Consider the following 23,661-nt stretch of genomic DNA (forward strand, 5'->3'; position numbering starts at 1 on the left):
AATTCCTACCTCGTTCACCTTCTGTCCTTCAGCAAGCATGGTGAAACTTGTTTTGTTAGGATATTATCATATTAACATAGTCTGTGGGAGTCAGAAACCTGAAGCATTCTTGATAACCAGAAGCTGAAAAGCAGCTTTAGCTGTTGTAAGGAAAGTAACCCACAGCCAGAGCTAAGCAACAAAGGGAAACTCTGTTCAAGCACTGCTTGAAATGGAAGCACAACAGCACTTGCAGAGGGAAGAGGCTGTAAAAGGACAGAAAACTTAGTACAGTTGCTAAAGATGTTGAGCAGCTCTCACTGATTTGAGTGGAATCCAAACCCCCAGTGCCACTACACCTTCCACAGAAAGAAAACCGATTACACTTGAGCATTTCTAGGCCTTGAGGTTTTTAATCACATACACTGTCTCGCTTAACAGTTCATTCACTTTATGCAGGCAAGTTACAAGTTGTCTGGAGAAGTGGCTGGAAGTGCATCTAAAATGCATTGCCTGTCCACTGCTTTATTTACAGGTCAGTTGTTTCTCTTCTCTTCCAATGAAAATCAGTAGCTAACAAATCAAAGCATAATTACACCAAACACAAAAATACAATCATTAACATTTCGACTGGATACAAATCAGAAGCAGAAAGGAAACGTCCATGTACACCCACTGACAGCAGTTTGTTAGTTTGCTAGTAAGGATACTCTGGATTGGTGGTAATGGAACTGAAAGTCAGATGTGGACCTTAAAAAAAAAAAGAGTAATTAGAGAGCCACTCATGTTTGACATTTATACTCACAGGTGATCATATTAACATTAATTAGTCTTGGTTGTGGGGTTTGGGTTTTGTTCTGGTTTGGGTTTGTTTTTTTTTTGGACAAGGTATTATCATCAAGGTGGTTAAACCTCCTCAAAGCTTGCGTTGATCAAGTACCAGATACTATTTACCTAAAATATTTGGATGATACAGAAACAAATCTGTGCAAGTGCAGCAATTTTGATTCAAAAAAGAACCCCCAAAAAAGGAAAAAAAATTGTAAAACGGAGTATTTACAAAGGTAACTTAAATTGAGTGATTCTATCAAGACCCCAGGTTTCAGATTTCAAACTTGTCTCTTAATTTTTTTGGCTTTTTTTGCTCTCCTCTCCCCCATTTCTTCTCCCCACCACAAACAGTAGCTCATATTTAAGCTGCCAATTAAAACTCTTCAAAATAAAACAAAGAATTTCATGCAAAAAGGAAGTTTTCACTTTGTGCCAATAAAAGAAAACAAAACAGGGAAAGAAAAAAAACAGCACTAGAACAGTACTCAAAAGATTCCATAAATCCTTCATACTTAAGCAAAGTTCCAGGAGCTAAAAAACAACTTGAGAGGGGAACTAGGGGAAAGAGGAGACATCCACTGACTTTATTTTCCTTCTGATTTTTAGGCTGAACTTTATTTACAAGAAGCTCCTGGTACTTTTCCCAATGTTTCCACACCTCCTTTTTCTCTGGCACATGTGGCTTAATAAACAAACAACTCCAATAAAACCTCAAATTCAAATTCCCACCATAAATAATTCAAACTGGTGGGGATTAGCCATTTGGAAAAAAAAAAAAAAGAATATCAGCCCTGCCCAGATAGCCCAGTTGGTTAGGACTCAGAAATTAAGTAAGAGGAGTCTTACAAAAATTTTGGGGATTCTAGTTGAGCCTTGGAACAATTTCATACAAAGGAAATCTAGAAGCAACTTTTCACTTGTAGATTTGTTTCTTTCACATACATCCTACTACCCATAGGTTATAATCATATATGCTGTGCAAGAAACAGAACCATTTGAGCTCTTTCTTTTCCTAGTGGTTCTATGAGCCTGCTGACTTTAATGAATTTAAATGGAAAAGCTCTTCAAGTCCTTATTTTAAAGGGTAGATAAACCCTCTAGCCTTTTTTTTCCCCTCAGTGGAGTGTTATTATCCATATTACAAGATACTGCATTTCTTCTCAGCATTAAATCAGGGGTTCTCAATAACGTCTCTTTTCTTCTCACTTCCATCTTGTTTTTCAAACTCCAGCTCACTTGGTGAAAGAGCTCATTGAGTAACCTCCTTGCTGAAGTTGGTCTTTTCACACTGGTCAGCTTTGGGAAGTCAGAATACTAAGTGCTTCTCTAGGTCAAACTGGTACTAATTTGAGTATGGAGTGAAACCAAGCTGGTTTGATGCAGAGCTTGGACTGGTTTCTTTTCATGCTGGGTCAGAGATCTAGCCATCTCGGATGGTTCAGGAAACTGGGTGGGTAGTGGTAGCCATTTCCATGCCAGAGTCTCTTAACAGCACAAATACAGAAGAGAAACTGAAAGAATGAAAAGAAGACTTGTGGTCGAGTGAAGGGAATTTCCATGTCCCTGAGTGGTGGTATTGTTCAGTGAATTTGTGACAGCTGACAGAGAAGTGGAACTTGAATTGTTTGAAGGTGTTGGACTTGTTCCATTGGAATCGCAGTAGATCTAGAACACAGAGGGGGGAGAGAAAGGTAACAAAGAGCCTTCTTTTGTTGGGCTGTTGGTTTGGTGGTTTTCAAGTGGTGTTTTGTTTAAGTCAGAAGTCAAATTAAGCGCGCAGTGTGTAGCACCACTCGGTCACAGCACTCAGCTACGCCACGCACAACTGCTCGCGCCTCTCCTCAAGCAGTTAAGGACAAAGAGATTTTGAACTGCCTGCACTGGATTTGTTAAAGAAATAAAGCTCACTTCCCCCCCCCCCCCCCCCCCGCCGTGTGTTTTCCTGCCGTTACAAACATATCTCTTCATCAAAACCTTGCACTAAGCCAAAAGACTGAGAAGCAGAGTTTGAAGGAAAAGGACGCTAAAAAAAGACAGTGCAAATGTAAAGCTGCACAAAGACAAATCTTGGGGTGTGTGTGTGTGTGTATATGTATATAAGCTTCTGCACAACTGCATCACAGAATCATCCAGGTTGGAAAAGACCCTCAGGATCACCATGTCCAGCCTGTATCAATTAGCTTCCTTTGCAGACAAAGCCATGAACAAAAATATGAACAAGCAACTGAGATGCATCTGTTGATACTGTTTCTGGGGCTGCTTTGAAGATTCCTTTCAAGCAATGTTGGAGATTGTAAGAGTGGATTGAATATTTCAGCCCCTCTCATCTCCTCTGTTTTGCAGCGGTAGTAAAGGACTGCAAAACTCAACAGAACTAATGCCGATTAAATCATTAACTGCCAGCATGCCAGAGCATACAAATAGAAAGCATAGTGGAAGGGCCATCTAATAGTAGCAAATATTAAAAACGCTGAAAAAAAATAATACATATGAATTTTCCTCCCCCTAACTTAGCATTCTAGGAGCAGAACATAAAATCTTGCACCCTAGATAACTTCAGTATCAGGCTGAATTCCTATGAGCTCCTATGCATGCACAGGAAAGCAAAAAGCTAAACACATTCTTTCGTTCCAGTGAAAGAAAAAGGCTCTAGGATGAAGGAAAAAAAAAAAGTCAGATAACTGCTCCCCCAAAACGAGCAGAGAGCAGCAAGCTCGGCTTCAGCTCTGTAGAGCAGCAAACTTGTATTATACCAGAGCCTCCTGGTAAGCTGTGGCAGTTAAAGCTGCAGTAAAACCATACATCTTCTTTTAAACAAGAGCAGTGAGCTTAATAAATAATACTCTTTCTAAACGGTGTCCTTCTTGTCTCATGTTTCTAGTACTGGTGAGAAAGTTTCCTTTAGCAAAAAAAAAAATCATAGTCCCTCAATGCCATGAAGTCAGGGTTAAATTGACTAGAAAAATATATGAGTATTTGCTTTGTTCAGTATTTTCTACTGGAAAAAAACACCCCACAACCCTCCAGCATACAATGGAAAAGTATCAGGATGGTGTAAAGCTCCTGGCATTTCGGGGCGTTGGCAGCCAGAAACGTACTGGAAGCGATTTAAGGGCAGCAGAATAAAAATCGGTGTGTGAAAGTTTCTGTTGAAGCCAGTCTGAAGGTGATCACTAATGAATTGCAGAGTTAATAACCTGCAAGCAGGATACAAGCCAAGTCCTAACCTGCCCTTGAATTTTTTTCAGTCTTCACACAAAGTCTTTGCTGCTGTTTCGCACTCGGTTACATAGTTAAGTTTTCTTAAACAGAAAGCCTACTTTCTGGATTATTTTTAAGTGTGTGTGGAAGAGAAAGGGCTTAGGGCCAAATTCCACAACCTCAGGGTAGATGGGACCCCAGAAAGATCTTAATGAGCATGTGACAAGGAGCCGCAACCAAAGGCTCCGATCCTGCTCCACCGCCGCGCTGAGCGCAATGGAGAAGGAATAGGATGCCCCTCCTTGAGAACAAAGAGGTAGGGAAGGAGAATCAATAAGACAGTATTTAAAACAGTCCCCAGCAACCTCTTTGCTGCTTATTTTCACGCTGGTGTTATTGCTCCTTCTCAAAAGGGGGGGTCTCTAGAGTGGGTCCGGCACCTGAGAGCCCCTCTGGGCGCAGCTGTTACAGGATCCCTGCTGCATTCGGTGCCTTTGCGCCAAGGGTGAGGCTCGGCCAGCACAGCAGCGAGAGCACACAGCACATCTCTGCTTCTCGCTCAGAGCTGCCACTCCTGCCGTGCCCCGAGCTCCGGGGACGGACCCACAGCCCCACTGGCTCCGGGGAGAGTCTCGCTGCCCCTCCAGCCACGACACTGCTGCCTTCCCGGCGCTGTCTCGGCTTTGGAGGGATTGTTCCCCCTCTTTGCAGCGCGGAACGAAGGCTCCGCCGCCGCTCTCTCTCGGGGACCACAGGAGAACAAAAGCGCCGTACTCCTCCCATCCTGCTTTTAACGGGAGCAGGGTGACCCACGGCGCCGCCATCCCGGGGTCCGGCCCCCTGCCTGCCCCCCATTCCTCGTCCCCGGGAGGGCTGCGGGCTGAGCCCACCGGCATGCTGCGCGGCCCCTCCCCAGCTGAGGCTGCCCGGGGAGGCTTCACGGAGAGCTCCCGAGTGGCGGCAGCCACGCTAAGGGCCCTGAGACGAGTGGCAGGGAGGCTGAGGGAGGTCTCGGCGAGGCTGCTCTCCCGTCCCTCCCACTTGGGCCGGCGGCGGAGAAGCGCCGAGCCGCTCCGGGGCTCACCTGCGTGGGTAGGAGGAGGGCCAGGAGCAGGAGCCCCAGGCCGAGCCGCGCCGCGAGCGCCGTCCCCATGCCCATCTGCTGCTGCTGCTGTCCCGCCGCGGTCCGCGCTGCTCCGCCTGCTCCTGCCGCTGGGACTGCGGACGACAGGGATACGCCGTGCAGCCGCGCCCGGCCTTTTATACGGCAGCGCGGGCTCCGACACGCCCTGCCGCCGCCTTCCCCCTCCTCCTCCTCCTCCTCCTCCTCTTCCCCACACCTCTGCTCCCGCCCTCCCGTGCCCGCCGCCCCGCAAAGTCACCGCCTCTCTGCCCCTCGCCCGCGGCCCGCGCAGGGCTCCGCTGCTCTCCTTGGGGCAGCTCCTGCGCGCCCCGGGCCTTCTGGACCTCTCCTCAGCAGCTCCGTTCCCCTTCGTGCAGGTCCTACACGTGGGGAGGTTTGTGCAGTGCCTGCGTCGCGCCCTGGTACGGAGGGACTTGCACGGGGCTGCTAGGGGTGAGCTGCAGTTACCCTAGAGCAACGCCTGTGTGTGCATGGCGACTGACGTGTGTACAACAACGGCAGGCTTTGCTATTAAATACAAATGCAAATCAAATTATCAGAGGAGAAAGGGTAACGAAGGCTGTGTTTTCAAACGGCGGCAACACAGGCTGAGGAGTTAAAACCCCATCCTGTGCAGAGCCCTCTGTTTGTTCGTGCTCAGGCATCAGACCACAGGTTGCAATTTCAAGCACTCTTGGGACCTATTTCATTAATACCATTATTTCTTAAGTAGTAGGAAACCTGTGTAATAAGTGGAACAGATGGTTCTTCCAGCTGCAGCCTGTACATAAGGTTCTGGCTTCTGGCACAGTAAATACTGTAGTTGTTATATCTCCTCCTGTAATAGACTTGAAGAGAGATCGTGCCAGTGGCTCGCCGAAGCAGCCAGCTGTCTCAGTGCACAGCCAACCTAGCAAAAATAATCTCTGTCCACTACATAAACTACAAAGAGACACTGCTGTGGTGGTTTTGTTCTGAAAAGTGAGTTACTTCTATCTGCAAGAAGAGGAGGATGTCCTGTGAGCTCAGAGGCGATTTTTAAACTGCAGGCATTCACGCTTCCCTCAAACAAAGCATGAGGAGATAGCCACGGTCAGCACTACGTAACTCATTTACCATCCCCAGGGGCAGAACTGCTCCTTAGGAGTTTCTGAAGCCACTGCTAGAAGTCAGTCCTGAAGCTCAGGAGATGTGGAGGTGTGCTGCAGAGCTGGCTGCAGGGTCTTGTTTTAGGTGAAATACAGAATTGTGGCCCCCATCTCACCCTAATTGCTTCAGAATGTCTGGCAAAGCTATAGCTGTTTTCTTTTCCCACAAATGCCACCAAGACCCCAGTCCTTACTCTATACGAAGATCTAAGAGGTACAGTAAGCCTGAGGCACCCATGAAGTAACATTTCCCTACTTCTTATGCACCCCTGATCACAGCCAGAGTCCAGTTCCTGAGTATTAGAGGTGTAGTCTGTCTGTAAAGTAGCAATGGGAATGGTCTCGAACTGAGGGTCTTATATCTCTGAATATTCACTGTTGGTTTGCTGAAAGGTGGTGACCAGAAGATGGGGTTTGGTTATCACAGAGATAGGAGACACAAAAGAAACTGGCCATCTTACTGACAAAGCTGAGAAGTTTCCTGCTACTACTTTTCTTTTGCTTTAGTTGTCACAGTTAAATGAAATCACAGACGAGAAGGAAGGTCACCTTTTTCACTCACTAGACAGTGAAATTCCCTGTGAGAGAAGTCATAGGAATCACAGCACTAAAGGGAGGGCTCTCACTGTCCTGATGGCAGATCCTCTGGAGGAGATGCAAAAGGAAGAGAATCCAGTTTCTGGCTATCTCTGATAGCCCAAGTGAAGAAAACTGGTGTAAAGCTGACAGAGTTATCTGTTAGAATCTCTCTCACCTTCTTTGGGAGAAAAGGAAGTGATACAGCTGTTGGTGCGATAATGTCCAGATCAGAAATGGTAGTTGCAAGCTAAAAGAGCAGCTGAGACACTGATGTCAAAGCTTGGCCAGAGAAGAACGAGGGGATAACTACCGGAGGGTCTTTCCCATTCTTTCTACCCACTGCACCTCAGTTGACACGTGGAACTTCATCTGTGAAAAATGAGGATGATGCATGGTTCTTGTAAGGTAACATGGACCAGTGCCAGCATTACACAGCTGCTAATTGTTGTTACAGCATGCAGTGCCCTGCTGGCATTTTAACAAGCTTCAGTCAAAACAGAGATCTTTCTTTTTGCTAAAAATATTAGCAACTCCATTCCTTTAAGAATAAAGACAAATCCAGAGCTTGCAAAACATTTGTCAGAAGTGAGGAATTGCTGAAATAATAAAACAACATTAAGTTTACATTCTGAGGCAAAAAACTTCCTGAAACAGTCCTGCAATACTAACGCAGGTAAGGGAATGTGCTGGCAGCAAGGGAGAAGCACTAAAAATATCCTGAGCCCAAGGTGTGCGTTGAAACTTTCGTCATTGGAAACTGCAATGCCTGTGCTCCATTAGATTTCTTCAACCACATCTCTCCATTCAGCAGAGCTGTACCGTCCTTGATTCATCCTGCAAACATAAATCACTTGTGCTCCTTAATTCTAAAACCTTCATTTCTTTTTCATCTGAAGTCTATCGTGAAGTCTTGATAAAGATATACCTGAGCAAGAGACCAGGACTCGATGTATGGATTTTCCTAGGAGGCAAGAAACACTGCCATCGAGTCGAGAACGGTACAAAGTGAAGCACTGCTATCTGGTGGCCAAAAGGCACTTGTGGTTTTTTTTTTTGCTGTCAGAACACACAATATACTTTCAGCCAAACGTCCTTTGATAACAGTGAGCTCCAAGAGCTTTCACGATGCTGAGATAGAGCGTCCAATGTTGTTATTAAATCCCCATTGTTCTGCTTCTTTTATTTTTTTTCTAGGTCAGGATAGCACTCAGCACCTCACCCAGTTAAGTACATAATAGCTGATGAGAAAGCTTAACAAAGAGACAGGAGAAAACTGCTTTGATCTCCTGGGTTAAATATAAAATCATCTGTATATTCCACCATAATCAACTTAAGTTGATTGAATTTTGCAACAGGCATAACTTTCAGTCCAGTGATCAGAAGCAGAGCTTTTGCTGCTTTGTATCATGCCATAGCAAACAAGATCAGCTAAAATGAGTGGCAGAGAAAAATAATTTGGTTGGCTATTAAAGGAAGCAGAGGAATAGTCTCTGGGGTGAAGAAGTAATGTATTTGAATGTGATAGGCATTAGCAAACTAAGTGTAGCCAGAGCATTGAGTGGGATTCACAGTACTTTTACTTATCCATTCATTTACTCTTGCCTTTTAGCTGCCAGTGTTGATCCATCTAAACTTAAATAGTTCAGAGCATCAGTTTCCAGTGAGAATCACTGGATCCTGTGCTCCTATCTAGCTCTTCACTTTCCTTGGCTGTGCATAGATTAGAGCTCACTGTGCCTCATCTCAGGGTGTTCATCAGTTCTGAGCTCATGTTAGCATGCACTGCAGCTCTCAGTACTCACCTGCATCGTGATATGGGTTGTTTTAGCTAACCTGTGAACATGTTATGCATTTATGCATTAGAATCTGATCTCTTTTTTTTCAAAGGACAACTTTGAAGAGAGAAATCCAGCTTTGCAGGGTATTTCAACTAGCCTGTATACTCTGATCTGTGCTGGCATCGTTTGGTGATAACATTCTTTGATGTCCATCTCTGCCATATGGGTTTTGCCTTGAGGAACTCACAGGTCAGTGTTTTCTATATATAGGGACAGTATTTTTTCATGAGCTAGGCTGGCCCTTCTTTTGCTACCTTGTTAGCAGCATCATCAAAGCTCCAGCCACATAATTAACATTTGCCAGCTTGTTTGAAGCATCTTTCCTTACAGATGCACATTCAGTGTTACTGTAGAATAAGACTGGAATGCCAGTGGGAGCTAACTGGTCAAAACTGACTTCAGACAGCTGGACAAAGCATTTGGCACGTGTCTTGGGTAAGAATTTGGGGTATATATTGAGCACTGCATTCCCTCTTCCAGTGGAGGGTTTATATTAAATTTAGCCAACAGGGCTTTTAATGGAAGGCATGGTTGGTGCTACTGTAAATCTCCACTTGGTAGTAAGTGTTGATTGGATTAAACTACATATGTCCTCTGATATGGGTCATGCTGCCATGATCTAGACCCTTGTTACACCAGGATTCCAGCAGTGCCACTGTTACCCTTCTGAGGCAAAAAAGGCTGATTAATTAAACAAAGCCAAGATTTCCAACCCCAGAATCATAAGCTTGGAGGTTTGAGCAGAAATGAAATTGTGATTCCAGAAATAGACTCAAGAAGAAGTGCTTAAGAGCACTGTCACCCTAACAACCATGGATCTTTTGACTTCTGGGCAGACTTCAAGGGATGGTGTCAGCTTACACAATTAGGCGTGGTTTTAAGTCAAACTCTTGGGTGACATCAGTACAAACAAATTAAACCATAGCAGAGCCTGTTCTTTGGCCTTGAGGGCAACTGACATGTTTAGCCACATCCATACTATTAATCTCTTCTAGCCTCCAGAGAGTGGAGGCTGAACCTAAACTGCCTATTGGTAGGTAGTTGTTCCTGGCCTGAGCCAACCCCTGAATCACGCTGAGGAGTTGTTTGGGGTCCTGCTGCTTGGTATGAGACAAAACCAATACAAGGCTTTCCTTCAGCTCCTGAGGTATAGGGTCAGACAGCAGTTCTGCAGATATGAAGAAGCAAAATTGAACAAAAGTCATTTTCTCCATCCTCTGATTTGAGGCAGGTTTAAAGTGTCACAGCCCACACAGGCCTCCTGCTTCTTTGCCCAGCTGCCCTTTGAGAGTATGTCCCTTGCTACAAAGTCTTCTTTGCTGCTAGTTTAAAGTAATGATTTATTACAGCACCACAGCAAAGCTACCGATAGTGATGGCCAGATTTGTAACAAATCAGTGTTTACCAGCTGAAATCATGGCAAGTTCCCCCTTGAAAGGAGGAAGGAGTGGTTGTGTGGGAGCAGCCATCTACAGCTGAGTGTCCCTGGAAACCCTTGATAGATGATGAAGGGAAACAAGTTTTGCTGTGATGTAATTCATCTCATTTCAACATGGACACTTGAAACAGATGAATCACATCCTGGAGAACCTTCTGAAGAAATGTAGGCATAACACAGACATTTGCCACTCTATTTTCTCTTGAGGAACAGGTTCAGTTCCTTCAATGCTTCTTCACAGAATTTCTGTGCATTTTAGTCACTTTCCTTCGCTCTTTTCCAAATCTGTCTTCCTGAGACCAGGTTGTCCACAGCAGCACATTCTACTCAAGCTGAGAGTTCAGCACTTAACAACTCTGTGGCTGCAGCTTAGAAGGACATCTGTCTTTTTGCAGCAGCAGCTCCCTAATGATTGTTGTCTGATGCAACTTTGACGTCTTGTATGACAGTGCAATGCCAGCATTTTTACCAGCTCCATCTGTGATAAGATTTATTACTAATTGCAGTTAGTGCAACCAAGTTCTTCTCACCATTAGCTTGAGCACTAGCTCTGCAAGTCTCTGATTTCTCCCACTGGAGTTAACATTGTGCTTTACCTCTCCTGCCAGTAAATGAAAATTATCCTGATGCTAGGCTACCTCGTTCTGCTTCTTTCCAAACAAATGAAGAAGTGTTCATTAAAAGTCTCTGTATCCTTATTAACCATTTTAACTATCACCACTTGTTTATGACTGTTGGAATTTCTTCTGTTCTAGTGGGAGGTGTCCCTGCCTATGGTGGGGGGCTGGAAGTAGATGATCTTTGAGTTCACTTCCAACCTAAACCATTCTATGATTCTATGACAGATTTCAAAATCTATGTTTTTAGCCCCTGCCTACCAAACTTTTTTTCTTATAACACTGGGAGTCTTTATCTTCTCTTGAGAAGTGTTCAGAGTCCATATCTTGTCACTTGAACCCAGCATTCTCCCATTTCCTCTTTTTTATTTGTTATTGTTTGTTTATTTTTTAATCTTTACTTACTGCCTTCTCTCTGCTGTTAGGTAGAGAAGACTTTTACCTGCAGTTATCACTGTCTATCTCAAATGGGAGCTGCCTTACAGAGTGCCCAGTTTCAGAATTCATTCCTAGTTATGACTGTGACAAAGCATCCTCACTGGCTTCTTCTTTTGTAAGTTTTTTTCTGAGTCATTTCTGCTTTGAGAATGGGACAGGCAGAGATAACAAGGTAATGAGAACGAACTGTGGAGCAATCTCATAAACAGGAAGAGAGAAAGCTGGAACTGTTTATTTTAGAAGACAAAGTAAGAACAGACATGACTAAAAGGTGTGTAAATGGACCAGCTCTGGAAGGTAGATCAACTCTTCTTTCCATTTGATAATAAAAATAGGGACCAGCCTAGGATTTGAAAAGATAGACACATATCATGTGTCACTAAGGAGGTTGAAGATTCATGTATCTTTCAGATGGTGAACTCTTTGTCACAGGGTATTATTAGGCAAGGCGCAGAGAAGGAGTGGTCACACAGTGATGAGAACATCCAGAGTTTGAAGAGCAAGTGTTGCAAGGACACACTTTCCTGGGGGACAGATCATTCCAGATCTTCTTACTAAGTGACTTACACACCTCGTGCAGCTCTTGAGCTGGGCACAATGAAAAGATGAGACATGAAGCAATATGATTATTCTGACATTCTGTCCCCTCCCTGTTGCACTTTAGATTATTTCTTTTATATCAAGGGTGTATTGAAACCCACAGATAAATTTTCTTTCCTAAAGCAGGAATGTTTGATACTGTTAATCAAGGCACTTTTGTCCCTTAGCCACAATGGCAGCTGAAGTACTTTGCACATCCCTTTTTCTTCTCTGTCTTTAAAAGCACACCTTACACAAAAGACAATAATGAAACCCAAACCCAAACCAAGCAAACAAAATCCTCAAACCAAAACAAGCCAAACTTTAATTATACACAGATGGAGAAACAATCTAAATTTCCTCATTGGAAACTAATTATGCTAGACTTGCATGCATTATCTTGAATTAGTTGCCATTAATTAGAGAAGAGGACATTATATTCTAACTAGTAAAGCCATTAATCTGAGGAGAATAGAGAGGAAACACAGAGGTAAACAAATAATTCAAACTAATTAACATTTGCTCATGGAATGTGTAGTTTTATGGCTAACAAGTAAGCTTCAAATAACAAATGCTTAATTGATTGCTTTTCCTTTTTATTGCATTTGCCACCCACTGTTAGTAGTAGCTAGACAAATCCTAGAGCAGCAACTAATCTCAGCAGGACCTGAACTTGTTCATTACAGAATGAATGAAAGGCTGAAAACCTGTCTTAGAAACATCAACATCTCCCACCAAAAAAACCCAATTTATCGTGTTTTAGACAATTAACAAACATGAAAGGGGAGGGGGAACAACCAACAAAACAAACAACAGCAAAACACCACAATCCAAAACCCAATCAACCAAATCTCATTGGAAACCTCTCACCAAATTGAGGCACTGAAGAATTAGCAGTGAAACTGCAGAGCCTTTAATCTCTGAGCAGCTGGATGGGATATGAGGGTGACTGAAGCAAGTTACTCACTGTTTTCCTCCCACTTGCTTGGCCACTGATGTAACACTGATTTTCTCTGGCAAGGCAGATATGTATTTCTAGTTTAGGTGGGTCTCCATGCTCTGACTTGTTAGGGTGGCTTCTATTAGCTTCTCCAGCACTGGCCAGAGCAGTCTGCACTGCCCACCTCTATTTCCTTTTGCATTATGGCTCAATGTGGCCTTCTACTGTAAATGAGAATAGGCAAAGAAAAGCCAAATCAGCCAGGTAGTGAAAAGGATGAGGGGGAGAAAATTATTTTAGCATGTGCCTGTATGTCCATTACTTAAAGAAATCTAAAGCAATGCCTCAAATTCATCCACTTTACTGTACTCAGCTAATTGTCTGTAATGTCTAGGATGAGTTTCCAAGGAATCAGGAGTTTGCAAGCAAAGGTGCTTGGTAAGAGCTCACTCATTTCTGGAAAGGCATTCTCTGTGCAGGATGCAGCAAAAAGCAGACAGAAGTTTTACATGCAGTTGTTATTGCAAGAAATGAAATGGCAGCAGCAGGAGCTGGTAAGCAGAGTGAGACAGAGACAAGTTTTGGTGTATCTGGTGGCTGGAGACATTAAAGACATCCTAAAGAGAATAAAACCAATGTTGTATAGTAAAAATGGCACAGTTGTTGATATGAATCAATGTGTGGAAAAGGGAAATCAGTTTAGAGCAGCATGCTGAGTGAAAAGGCAGCACTCAATGGGCCAGAGAAAAGAGCTTCTGCTGCATGAAAGATTAGTTTTCAGAGACAAGATTTAGAGAAAGAGAGGGTAGAATTATTTGCTCCAGTAACAAGCTATAGGAACTGCCTCCAGACTAGGGACTGAGAAAAAAGAACTTCTAATCAGTTACAACACTGCAAGAGGTGAATTAGCATTCAGGGAGCTTTAGCTCATTATTCAAATGAATATGGACAGACCTACAGGTGATGCTCACAAGGGGACATGGTGTTTTCCCAGGCTGCATAAATATGCATAGAACACTTTGCCCGGTCATCTTCTCAGCACACCTTGAAATAAGCAGTGTAATTGAGAAGGCACACGGTTCCAACAAGGAATGCCAAAGCTAAATCTGCAGTGACAAGTAATCTGGTGAGATGTGTATTGCAGAATGTTAGTCAGAGCTGCTTACAAGACTAGAACAGCAACATGGTGCTCTTGGCTTTATTCTGAGATGTAGCATGTGTCAGCACGTCTACTGCTGTCATTTGACTGGCCTTGCAGAAAAACAAAGGTAACAAACCATCTAGGTTGTGGGGAGGGAATTCCCAGTTATGAATTCCAACATACACCTCAGAAGATATGAAGAATTTTCTCCCTAAGCTATCGAAACTAAAAGACTGATCTGCCTGTGAGTGGATATATTGAAAGACACACAATGAAAATTGCAATGAAGAGAAGAATTACTCTTTCTAGACAAGATATGACTCCATGAAAGGAAAAGAAGAAAAGGGAAAGGAGGGAAAGGGGAAGAGGGAAAAAGGAAAAAAAGAAAAAGAGAAAAAAATTAAAAAGGCAATTCTATGAGAACAGCTATTGGAAGAAGGATACCTCTGAGACTAATTTCTCACCCAAACTTCAAGACCACTGCAAAAGCCCTGCCAGAGACGAATGATCTCTGTTAGCAAAGTCGAAGCTTTCAACTGCATGTTGCTGAAGTGTCATAGGGTTAAAAAAATCAAACCCAAACCAACAAAAGTTCAAAGCACCAGAAAGCAGCTTAAAGCACCTCCTGGTCCAGCCTGCGTTTGCGCAGCACCTCTTGAGAGCGCAGCCTGAGCTTCGCCGGAGCTGCTTACTGCCATCTAGTGGCAAACTGGAAGAAGATCAAAGCCGCACTCCAGTCTTCACCCTGTCAGAGCTTTTGGGTTGTAATTACAGTCTGATAGCATTATAGCAGAAGAAATAAATATTAATTGCATTTTTGCCCTTTTTTTTGGCCACTAAAAGACGCCTTTAATGACCCAGGGGCAGTTAATATTAACTTAATTTTTGCTTTTTTATTTGTCACTAAAATATGCACTTAATGACTCAGAAGCAATGAATATTAGCTTCCTTTTTGTCTTCCTTTGGCCATTAAAACACGCACTTAACGACCCAGGCTGGGAGTTGCCCAGACCTCACACAACTGGTGTACAGGCCTCAAAAACGAGGGCTGTCCTGGGCCTTCTTACTCTGTGGTGTGGAAGGAATCTGATAACAAGGAGAGATGTGTGACACTGAAGCTCCTCTCCAGTCCAGGGCTGAATGAATCTGGACAAAACTCTTGGTAAGGCTTTGCTTTTGTGACTGAGATGTGATGTACTTTCTAAGTAGCACAACAAGAACAGTCACTTCAAGGGTGATGTCTCAGGGCTTGCTCCAAGATGAGCTAAATCAGATGCATGATGGCTCTGTGGCTGTGGAAGGACCTGTGTGAGTGCCACAGTATTAACTTTCTGCAGACTGTAAGGTCTGCCAGGAAAGGATAACAAATGGTAAGCTGATAAACTTCTGCTTTTGTAAGATGCCACTGAATCACCATATTTGAAGAATACAGAAGGCAGAGTGACTTTAGACACATCCTTTACCTTGCCTCTCGCCTTCAAGATGCAGTGAAAATGCATAATGCCAGACTAATGTAGTAGAGCACTAATACTTACCAACTTTCTAAGTTGGTAACTTACTTAACTTACTAGGAGTAAGTTCATAGAATCATAGAATCAACCAGGTTGGAAGAGACCTCCAAGCTCAGCCAGTCCAATCTAGCACCCAGCCCTAGACAATCAACCAGACCATGGCACTAAGTGCCCCAGCCAGGCTTGGCTTCAACACCTCCAGGCACAGAGACTGCACCACCTCCCTGGGCAGCCCATTTCAATGCCAATCACTCTCTCTGACAACAACTTCCTCCTAACATCCAGCCTAGACCTGCCCTGCCACAGCTTGAGACTGTGTCCCCTTGTTCTGTTGCTGCTTGCCTGGCAGCAGAGCCCAACCCCACCTGGCTACAGCCTCCCTGCAGGGAGCTGCAGGCAGCAATGAGCTCTGCCCTGAGCCTCCTCTGCTGCAGGCTGCACACCCCCAGCTCCCTCAGCCTCTCCTCACAGGGCTGTGCTCCAGGCCCCTCACAGCTTTGGCGCCCTCCTGTGGACATGTTCAGTACTGCAACATCTCTCTTGAATTGAGCAGCCCAGAACTGAACACAGCACTCAAGGTGTGGCCTGAGCAGCTCTGAGCACAGGGGCAGAAGAACCTCCCTTGTGCTGCTGCCCACACTCTTCCTGATACAAAGTAATTTATCTTCACCCTTAGCAAAGTCAGAGCATGACTTTAATCCCGTTTAAGACAAATCAAATTCAAAGAGCCCTGAAAATAATGGGGTGCATAAAAAGCTATGTTTAGGGGGGGTCCTGCTGGCTTTTAGGTGACGTTTTCCCCCATTAAGGAGGTATCATTTCTGCTCAGGGAATCCCCACTCTTCAGACATTCAATTCTGTTCTGACTCACAAGTGCCACTAGGAAGGCAAGAAAGTCACTCTCACCAACTCTTTTTTTTCTTCAGTAAGGATGTATGTGTGTTTTGAGACACAGGGGTTGTGAAAAGCTAACAGCTATATTCCCAACTGGAACTGGACAAAATCTCGCTGAACTGGGCACAGGAACATTCAGAATACATCAAGATGTTAGCAGCTTCCTTCCCATTGAGGTCTCTAAGCAGCTTTGCCAAGGAGTTGCTCCATTACAAAATATCCCTGGCATAAACCCCTCTCACCCAAGTGTTTTATGTTCACGTTTACACAGGTGTAAAATTAAGCAATCACTTACCATGCTCCACGCTAACTGCACAGCTGCCATGCAATAGAAGCTCCCTGGTTAGATCTCTTGCTGTATTTGCTGATAACACTCCAAGGAAGGATTGGTCTGTGTCAGGTGAGGTGAGGAGCAGAACTTTAAAGCTGAGGAGCTCTTCTGACTGCCAGAATTACCCTGAGCCTTGTACAGATTTAGATCAGGGCAAGATGCTGCCAATCTGGTGGGGTTGCGTTTTGTACAGAGGTGTGTTCAGAAGCACCCCCAGGGGCATGGTTGGTGCACTGCAGAACGCAAGCAGGGAGAAGGCAGAAGGAAGGGTGGAATTCCCTTAGTTTCTGAGCTCCAAAGAGAAGCCGTTAGGGATTACCACCAGCAGTGGAGACGTAGAGCAAAAGGGAGACGTAATGTGAAGGGAAGTAAGAAAGATAAGGACAAGGGAAACCCAGACCACAATGGGATTTGGATTAGACTGTCTTGGTGGTCAAGCTTTCGAGTTAATCTGCGGTCAGGAAGCTTCGCTGATCTGCTGCGCCCATACCCCAGGGAGCCTGTTTCCTGCCTTGGCCGTGTGGGCAGAGCCTGAGCAGCCCTCGGCACCGAGGTCTGAGACTGGCTCGCAGAGGCAAAATACCTCAGCGAGTGTTGCAAAGGTAGTGTCAGAGGTGTCTAAAATCGTAAGGGGATGAGCAGTAGGAACGCACTGACTCCCGAGCTCTTCCACCCCGGGACCTGGAGGGCAGCATGGGTGGTGAGGGAGGCAAACACCTGCCCAGCGGTGCTCATGGTTGGACTCGATGATCTTAGAAGGTCTTTTCCAAACGAAACGATTCTGTGACTCGATAACGGAAAACAAACACCACGGACAAACCCGAGGTGGGGGCGGCAGGATAGATCTGTTCGCTGTGGAGGGGGCAGAGGTCGGTGCCGAGGCGCAGGCGGCTCCAGCAGGGCACCCGCACCAGCCTGCCGCCTGTCCCTCCGTCCGCCGTCCCGGCCCTGACGGGCACGGGGTGAAGGGCAAAGGCAGCTCCGCTTCCCGCCCGCTGCAGCCCTCCTCCCGCAGCCGCTCCGCTGGGCCCCGGCCCCGGCAGAGGGCGCCGAGACCGGGCTGAGGCGGCTCCGCCTACGGCCTACAAGCGGCGGCGCGGCGGTGGCGGCAGCGGCAGGCCCGGGCCCGAGGCGCCGGCAGGACGCAGGTAACCGCAGCTCGGCCGCGGCCCGCTGCACCCCGAGCCCTGCCTGGACTCCGCTCCGGCAGCGGCGGCTCCGCCGTGGCCTCAGGGTCACGGGCCAGGAACCCGCAGGAGCCAGCGTGGCCCCCCGGCGGCCAGGCCTGCTCGCCGCGGCCTCTGCTGGAGCAGCGGCCAGGGGAGCCGAGGCTGCCCGGCCCCGCAGCTCGCCCCGGCGGCCCCAGCCGCGGCTCAGGCACCGGCCCCGCGGCGCGGCCGTGCCAGCGGGCGCCCAGCGCTCGCCGCAGGGGCTGGCTTTGCCTTGCCTGCCTGCGTTTGGGACGGGCTGCGAGCCTTCGGCATCGGCCTGGGGTTTCCCCGAGTGGGCGGGCGGCGGTGGGTAGGTGTCGCCTGCCCGCCCGCCCGGAGCTCGCACTTGGGGTCTGCGGCGGGAGTGTGCCTTAGCAGCGACGGTGCGAGCGGGAGGCTCACTGTGACCGAGCACTAAAGCAGTAGTAACTGTTTACACCTTCAACTAAGTGCTTTGGGAATTCATGTCATCATAGAATCATTTCATTAGCAAAAGGCCTTCATCAGTGCCAACCCTTCTCTGACTCCATGCTAAACCATGGCCCTCAGCACCACATCCCCTGCAGGCATGGGGACTGAACTGGTCCCCACGCTGAGGAGAGCTGCAAGCTTACCGTGCGGATTGCACACCCTGCAGTTCAAGCTCTTGAGTCATACATTTCAACGTTCGCACGTTTAAATAGAGAAAACCTTGGGAGGTGTGGCTGGTTTTATTTGGCCTCGTTTAATTGCCCTCACTGGTCAGGGCTTTTTCCCAACCACAAAAATACCTTGCTCAGATTTGGGCAGAGTTCACTGGGATGTGGGGAAAACACACTCCAGTCTCATGAAGAAACATGTTTCTGCACAAAGCCATAACACAAACCTGTGCTCCACCCAGCCAGGAAGGACCTAAAATCAATTCTAAGAGTGCTGAAAGACAATTGAGGGGGTTAGGGATGTTTACACTTACTTGTCCCAGGCTAGAGGTGGCTGCAGAAAGGAGCAGTGCTGGGAAGCTTGCACACCAGGCTCTTCTTGTTGGTGTCAGTCCTGTTGCACTTCCTGAACTCAGCCATGATGCTAATTCCCATCTGGAGAAATGAGGGAACATTGTGCAGCATTCTGCCATGTAGGAGTGTTGTGATCCAAACAGAAAATGAAGTTAGGCAGCTGTGGAGGGGTTTCTTTGCTTGCAGGATTGAACAAGTTGTGCCAGGGGAGGCTGGATGTTAGGAGGAAGTTGTTGGCAGAGAGAGTGATTGGCATTGGAATGGGCTGCCCAGGGAGGTGCTGGAGTCACCATCCCTGGAGGTGTTGAAGAAAAGCCTGGCTGAGGCACTTAGTGCCATGGTCTGGTTGATTGTCTAGGGCTGGGTGCTAGGTTGACCTGGCTGAGCTTGGAGGTCTCTTCCGACCTGCTTGATTCTATGATTCGAAGATGTCTTTATTGAGAGTGAGTCATGATAGCTGTAGGTCTTGCGCTCGATGACCCTAAGAGGTCTTTTCCAGCCTGGTTGATTCTGTGGTGCTGGTCTCTTGTCACAGGTACTTAGTGATAGAACAAGAGGGAATGGCCTCAAGCTGCTACTAGGTAGGTTTAGACTGGATATTAGGAAAATACTTTTCCCAGCAAGAGTGGTCAGGCACTGGAATGGGCTGCTCAGAGAGGTGAAGTGATGAACCCTGCTTGTGTTTAAAATTGGTTTGGGTGTGGTGCATAAGGATATGGTTTAGGGTGAACCTTACAGAGATATTAGTTGGACTTAGTGATCCTGAGTGGCTTTTCCAACCTGAATCTTTCTGTGATTCTGTCTCCCCATGCTTTTTATGACACGGTTAACTTCATTTCTGTTTCTTATGTGGATTGTATTTCAGAGGTAGGGAGGAAAATGCTACAGATGTGTTTGGACAGTGTATATTAAACACCAGAAAAGGAATTATAAACAAGAGTATTCCACTGGGGGATTTAGTATTTGTTTTTCATCTGGTGTTTTAGTTCTTTGTGGTGGCCAGGGTAGGAGAAAGGCAACTCATAAAGCTAGTGTAGGCTTCAGCTTTTACATGCTGCATTACTCCATGGGGAACAAGATAATGATGTTTTTGTAGTAACTATGAGGCAGTACTCGAAGAAACCCTTCCAGTAATCAAAGCAGTTGGTCATTTTTACATATAAATGTTTTGTTCTAGGCTATGCTATGACTGGCTTCAGACTCCCCATCACTGCTTTCAGAAAACTAAATATCTGGTTTGGATTGTGGGAGAAATTCCCCTCTAATAAACTGTATCCCTCTTGGAGGAGAAGTTTATTCTGTGGCTGCCAAGCAAGCACAGTAAACTACAGAAGATGTTTCAGCTTTTCCCCAGTAAAACTCTCTGCACTAAGACTCTTTCCAGAGCACATCTCAGTACTTCCTCTGCGGAATAAAAGCAACAAGAGCTGTAAAAGGAGCAGGCAAAGTGTACAAGAAGAGGAAGAAGAGGATGAAGAGGAAGATGATTTGGAAGAAGAAATTGAAGATGACCCCAATGTAGTAAAAGATTACAAGGATCTTGAAAAAGTAGTGCAGTCGCTTCGCTATGATGTGATCATGAAGGCTGGGCTAGACGTTGCAAGAAAGTAAGTATGGAAGAAACAACCTGCTGGGGAGAAAGATGTCAGGGTTTGAGGTTTGATACCCTCTTAGTGCTGGAATAACTCAAGATTTAGGAAGTTGGTTTGTTGTGGGTTTTGCTTGGTTGTTTTTTTTTTTATGTAGCTGTGTAAAAATACATCTTGTATGTTCTTGTTTCACTTTACCTCCCTTCAAACAGCCTGTCCTCTGCTTTTCACTGCCTGCACTATTCCTAAGATAGCTAAGGAGGCATTTTCTATGAGTTGCCTTTATTTAAAGTGAAGAAAATGCAAAATACTGTGCCAAGTAAGACAGAAAGATCTAATTTGAGCTCGAGGGAGCAATATAATGCACTGCAGAAATGAGTGATGTTAAGTATGAACCTAATGTAGCAGCTCGACCAGGTGAATGTGCAGTCTGTAAATGCAGCACAATGTTTGATCTAATGCAACCTGCTGAAGCTTTATATTGCAGTGTTGTCAGAGGATTTGTGTAGCTTAATCACTTTCAAATCACTAAACTGGCTGGTGCAGGAAAGGGGAGGTTGATTTGTTGGATATTCAGGAGAGGGGGGTCTTTAGAAACAGCTTTTTATGGCTTGCAGCTGTGGCACAGAGCAGCTGCACTTTGTTATTTTGTTTAGTATCTGTAAAAGACTTTTTCTTCCAGTTGAAGTCTGTCCTGACCTTACATAAAGGTGTCCTTTATGTGCAAATGAGAGTGGTGGAAATGTGCGTGGACATGAATGGTGTTCTTGTGTGTCTGCAAAGAAACAATTGCCATGTGGTCTGCTGCACACTGTAAATGCAATAAACCCTTGTTTTCCTTCAGTAAAGTAGAAGATGCATTCTACAATAATGAACTCAGGCTGAATGGAGAAAAGCTGTGGAAGAAAAGCAGAGCTGTAAGACTCTTTACAATTTAAATCTTTTCATACCATGCAAGAAAATAAGGTGTGACCCTCTGCTCCCTCTAAACTGCCCTGCAAAGGTGCATTGCTAACACCACTTCCAGCTCTGTGTGGCTGTGATTCCCTGGCTAAGGCATTGTTCTCCAGGCAGAGAGGAGACTCGGGCTGTTGGAAAGTAAAATCTAAGGATGAAAGTTAGAAGACAGAGGGCAGCACTTTGTAAGCTGCTGAAGGAAGTGATGACAGATGCAAGACTGATGGAGCAGGAATGACTAGAGCCAATATACTGGTGGAGAAGGCACATGATTAAAGAGAGTTTGATGATAGAAAGGGATTGAGGCTGAGGTAGCTCAGGAGAGGCTCCTGTGTCTGCAGTACAGAACACGGGACACAGCTGGGAGAAGAGGCAGAAGCTTGCAGGCTTTTTCAACAGGACTCATCAAAATGGTGACAACATACTTCTATCTGGTGGTTACTGTCACCAGAGGGCAATAAGAAGAGAAGGTTTAAGCTCCGATCCCCTAAAGTTAAGGGTAGTTTTTGAGAGGCATACTGTTTGTGTGACCTCTGAAAGGAGCACAGTTGAGCAACACTCTGCTCCTCAGAACACTTTCAGCTGTTTTAAAGCAGGAGGGGAACCTTGCCTTTTGCTGTTCTGTCTGGGTTGATAGATTGGCAGGAAACACCCTCAGGACAAAAACAAAGCAAACCACATGACACCTTTTGCAGAGGTAGGTGCCAGTTGTGAAACAGGAAGGGCAAAGCTCTTGGCAAGAGAATGTGGTGAGATATTTGTTGCCAGGGCTTTCCTAGAAGTTGGTATCTGGAAGTTCTATAATGGGTCTACTATTGCCTGCCCTCCTCACTTAAACGGAAGGACAGGAACAGAAATTAACATTAGAGATAAACTGTGGGGATTTGTTTTCCCCAGGGAATGTTTAGTCACTCGTGTTCTCTTTTTGTTTCCAGGTGAAAGCTGGGGACACGCTGGATCTCCTAATAGGTGAAGATAAAGAAACAGGAACTGCTGTAGTGATGAGGGTAGTCTTAAAAAAAGTATCTAACAAATCTGAAAGTGACAAATACAAAATAATTGTGAGGCGCTGGAAAAACTTAAAGGTGCCCAAGCAGGATGTACTGAAGTAACAGGGGGGTTGCATGTGGCAGCAGATTGATTCTTGCTGGGAACTGGACTTGTTACATGGGAATTTTGGTTAAACAAAACTACAGTACCCTTTTTTTTAAGGGCTCCTGTCAGAGTGTTACCTCCTTCTGCTGTGTACATCAATATCCACGCCATAAGCCTGTCACCTTTATGGGGTTTTTTTTGCTGTTGGTTTTGTTTCATGGTACTGTGGCTACAGAAGATGCAACCCCTTACATTTCCTGGCAGTTTCCTTACAGGTGTAATAAATAACAAGCCAATAAAGACTCCTTGGATCACTGTTTAACTGCTATCTAATTCTGTTGATCAGAAAGGTTCTGTTACAACTGACACCACAACAGCAGAACTGCTTGCTTGGGTTTATCTCTAGATTGGAGAAATAGTTAAGGGTAATAGGGATAACCCCCCCCCAATTATGTGAAATTGTTGCCATTTTCATGATTGGTTTGACCTCGGTTACCAGTCCCAGCTCCTTGCTTATCTACCCTGCTGCTGTACCTGCAGAAGGATATTGATTGCAGCTGCCTGTTTCAGGGCAGGAAACCTCTCAGTGACAGAGGGAATCACTGCAGCCATGCTCTGCTCTCAGGAGGAAGGCAGAGCCCTGAGGGGAGGGTGTGCAGCACTGCTCAGGTAACTCTGCAAAGGAAAAGGAGATCTCAGTTTGCCACATTCATTTCAGCGTGGCATTTAAGAGAATATTCAGTACTTGGGTGGTGTGAAGAGATGAGCAAAGGTCAGCCCACACTGGGTGAAAAGTACTTGTCTGTGCTGCTGCAGAATACTGGGATGCACCTCAGGAACAACTACTCACACTTATACCTTTGAGCATATAGCTACTCTCAACACAGGCAACTTGTTGACTGCACTGTGGTGCAGACAGGAGTTTTACTGTGTTTATGGAGTTTGTTTCCTGGAAAAGGGAGCAAGAGACAAGGGACAGCAGCACAGAACATAAAGCTGACCTCCTAGCATGTGACCCTGAACTAGGTTTCACAGACAGGATCAAATCTCAACTGCAGGATGCGATCCCACTGAGCAACTGCTCCCAGCTATCTTGAGGTTTTCTTTGCACAGGGAAGATTTCTGGCCCTTGCTAACATTTCCTTAGGAGCTAACCAAAGTGGTACTACAACGGAATGACAGAATGGTTTGGGCTGAAAGGGACCTTTAAAGGTCATCTAGTCAAACCT

At 45.6% G+C, this 23,661-nt stretch overlaps 2 protein-coding genes and 1 long non-coding RNA gene across 3 annotated transcripts; 1 reads left to right on the forward strand and 2 right to left on the reverse strand.

Annotated features, from left to right (window-relative positions):
- Positions 1 to 372: 372 nt before the first annotated feature.
- CD24 (CD24 molecule) lies at positions 373 to 5,253 on the reverse strand. The gene is made up of 2 exons (XM_064170027.1): positions 5,096 to 5,253; positions 373 to 2,475 (listed from the first exon to the last, which is right to left on the reverse strand). Exons 1-2 carry the CDS (start codon positions 5,168 to 5,170, stop codon positions 2,296 to 2,298), a joined length of 255 nt encoding a protein of 84 aa, XP_064026097.1. The 5' UTR covers positions 5,171 to 5,253; the 3' UTR covers positions 373 to 2,295.
- A 6,166-nt stretch (positions 5,254 to 11,419) lies between these two features.
- Positions 11,420 to 17,912, reverse strand: LOC135189525 (uncharacterized). The gene is made up of 3 exons (XR_010308126.1): positions 16,553 to 17,912; positions 12,739 to 12,935; positions 11,420 to 11,780 (listed from the first exon to the last, which is right to left on the reverse strand). It is a non-coding gene; the product is annotated as an uncharacterized LOC135189525 (long non-coding RNA).
- On the forward strand, positions 17,628 to 22,754 carry MTRES1 (mitochondrial transcription rescue factor 1). Its single transcript, XM_064170026.1, has 4 exons — positions 17,628 to 17,736; positions 19,969 to 20,398; positions 21,225 to 21,297; positions 22,273 to 22,754. Exons 2-4 carry the CDS (start codon positions 19,977 to 19,979, stop codon positions 22,447 to 22,449), a joined length of 672 nt encoding a protein of 223 aa, XP_064026096.1. The 5' UTR covers positions 17,628 to 17,736; positions 19,969 to 19,976; the 3' UTR covers positions 22,450 to 22,754.
- Positions 22,755 to 23,661: the final 907 nt, after the last annotated feature.

This window comes from Pogoniulus pusillus, chromosome 33 (genome assembly GCF_015220805.1).
Source record: "Pogoniulus pusillus isolate bPogPus1 chromosome 33, bPogPus1.pri, whole genome shotgun sequence".
Classification (NCBI taxonomy): Eukaryota; Metazoa; Chordata; class Aves; order Piciformes; family Lybiidae; genus Pogoniulus; species Pogoniulus pusillus.

Coding starts and splice junctions, on each gene's coding strand:
- CD24 (XM_064170027.1), bottom strand. CDS start 5,170: ATGGGCATGGGGACGGCGCTCGCGGCGCGGCTCGGCCTGGGGCTCCTG. Junction 2,476..5,095: donor CCCTCCTCCTACCCACGCAG/GTGAGCCCCGGA, acceptor TCTGTGTTCTAG/ATCTACTGCGATTCCAATGG.
- MTRES1 (XM_064170026.1), top strand. CDS start 19,977: ATGACTGGCTTCAGACTCCCCATCACTGCTTTCAGAAAACTAAATATC. Junction 20,399..21,224: donor GGGCTAGACGTTGCAAGAAA/GTAAGTATGGAA, acceptor GTTTTCCTTCAG/TAAAGTAGAAGATGCATTCT. Junction 21,298..22,272: donor TGTGGAAGAAAAGCAGAGCT/GTAAGACTCTTT, acceptor TTTTGTTTCCAG/GTGAAAGCTGGGGACACGCT.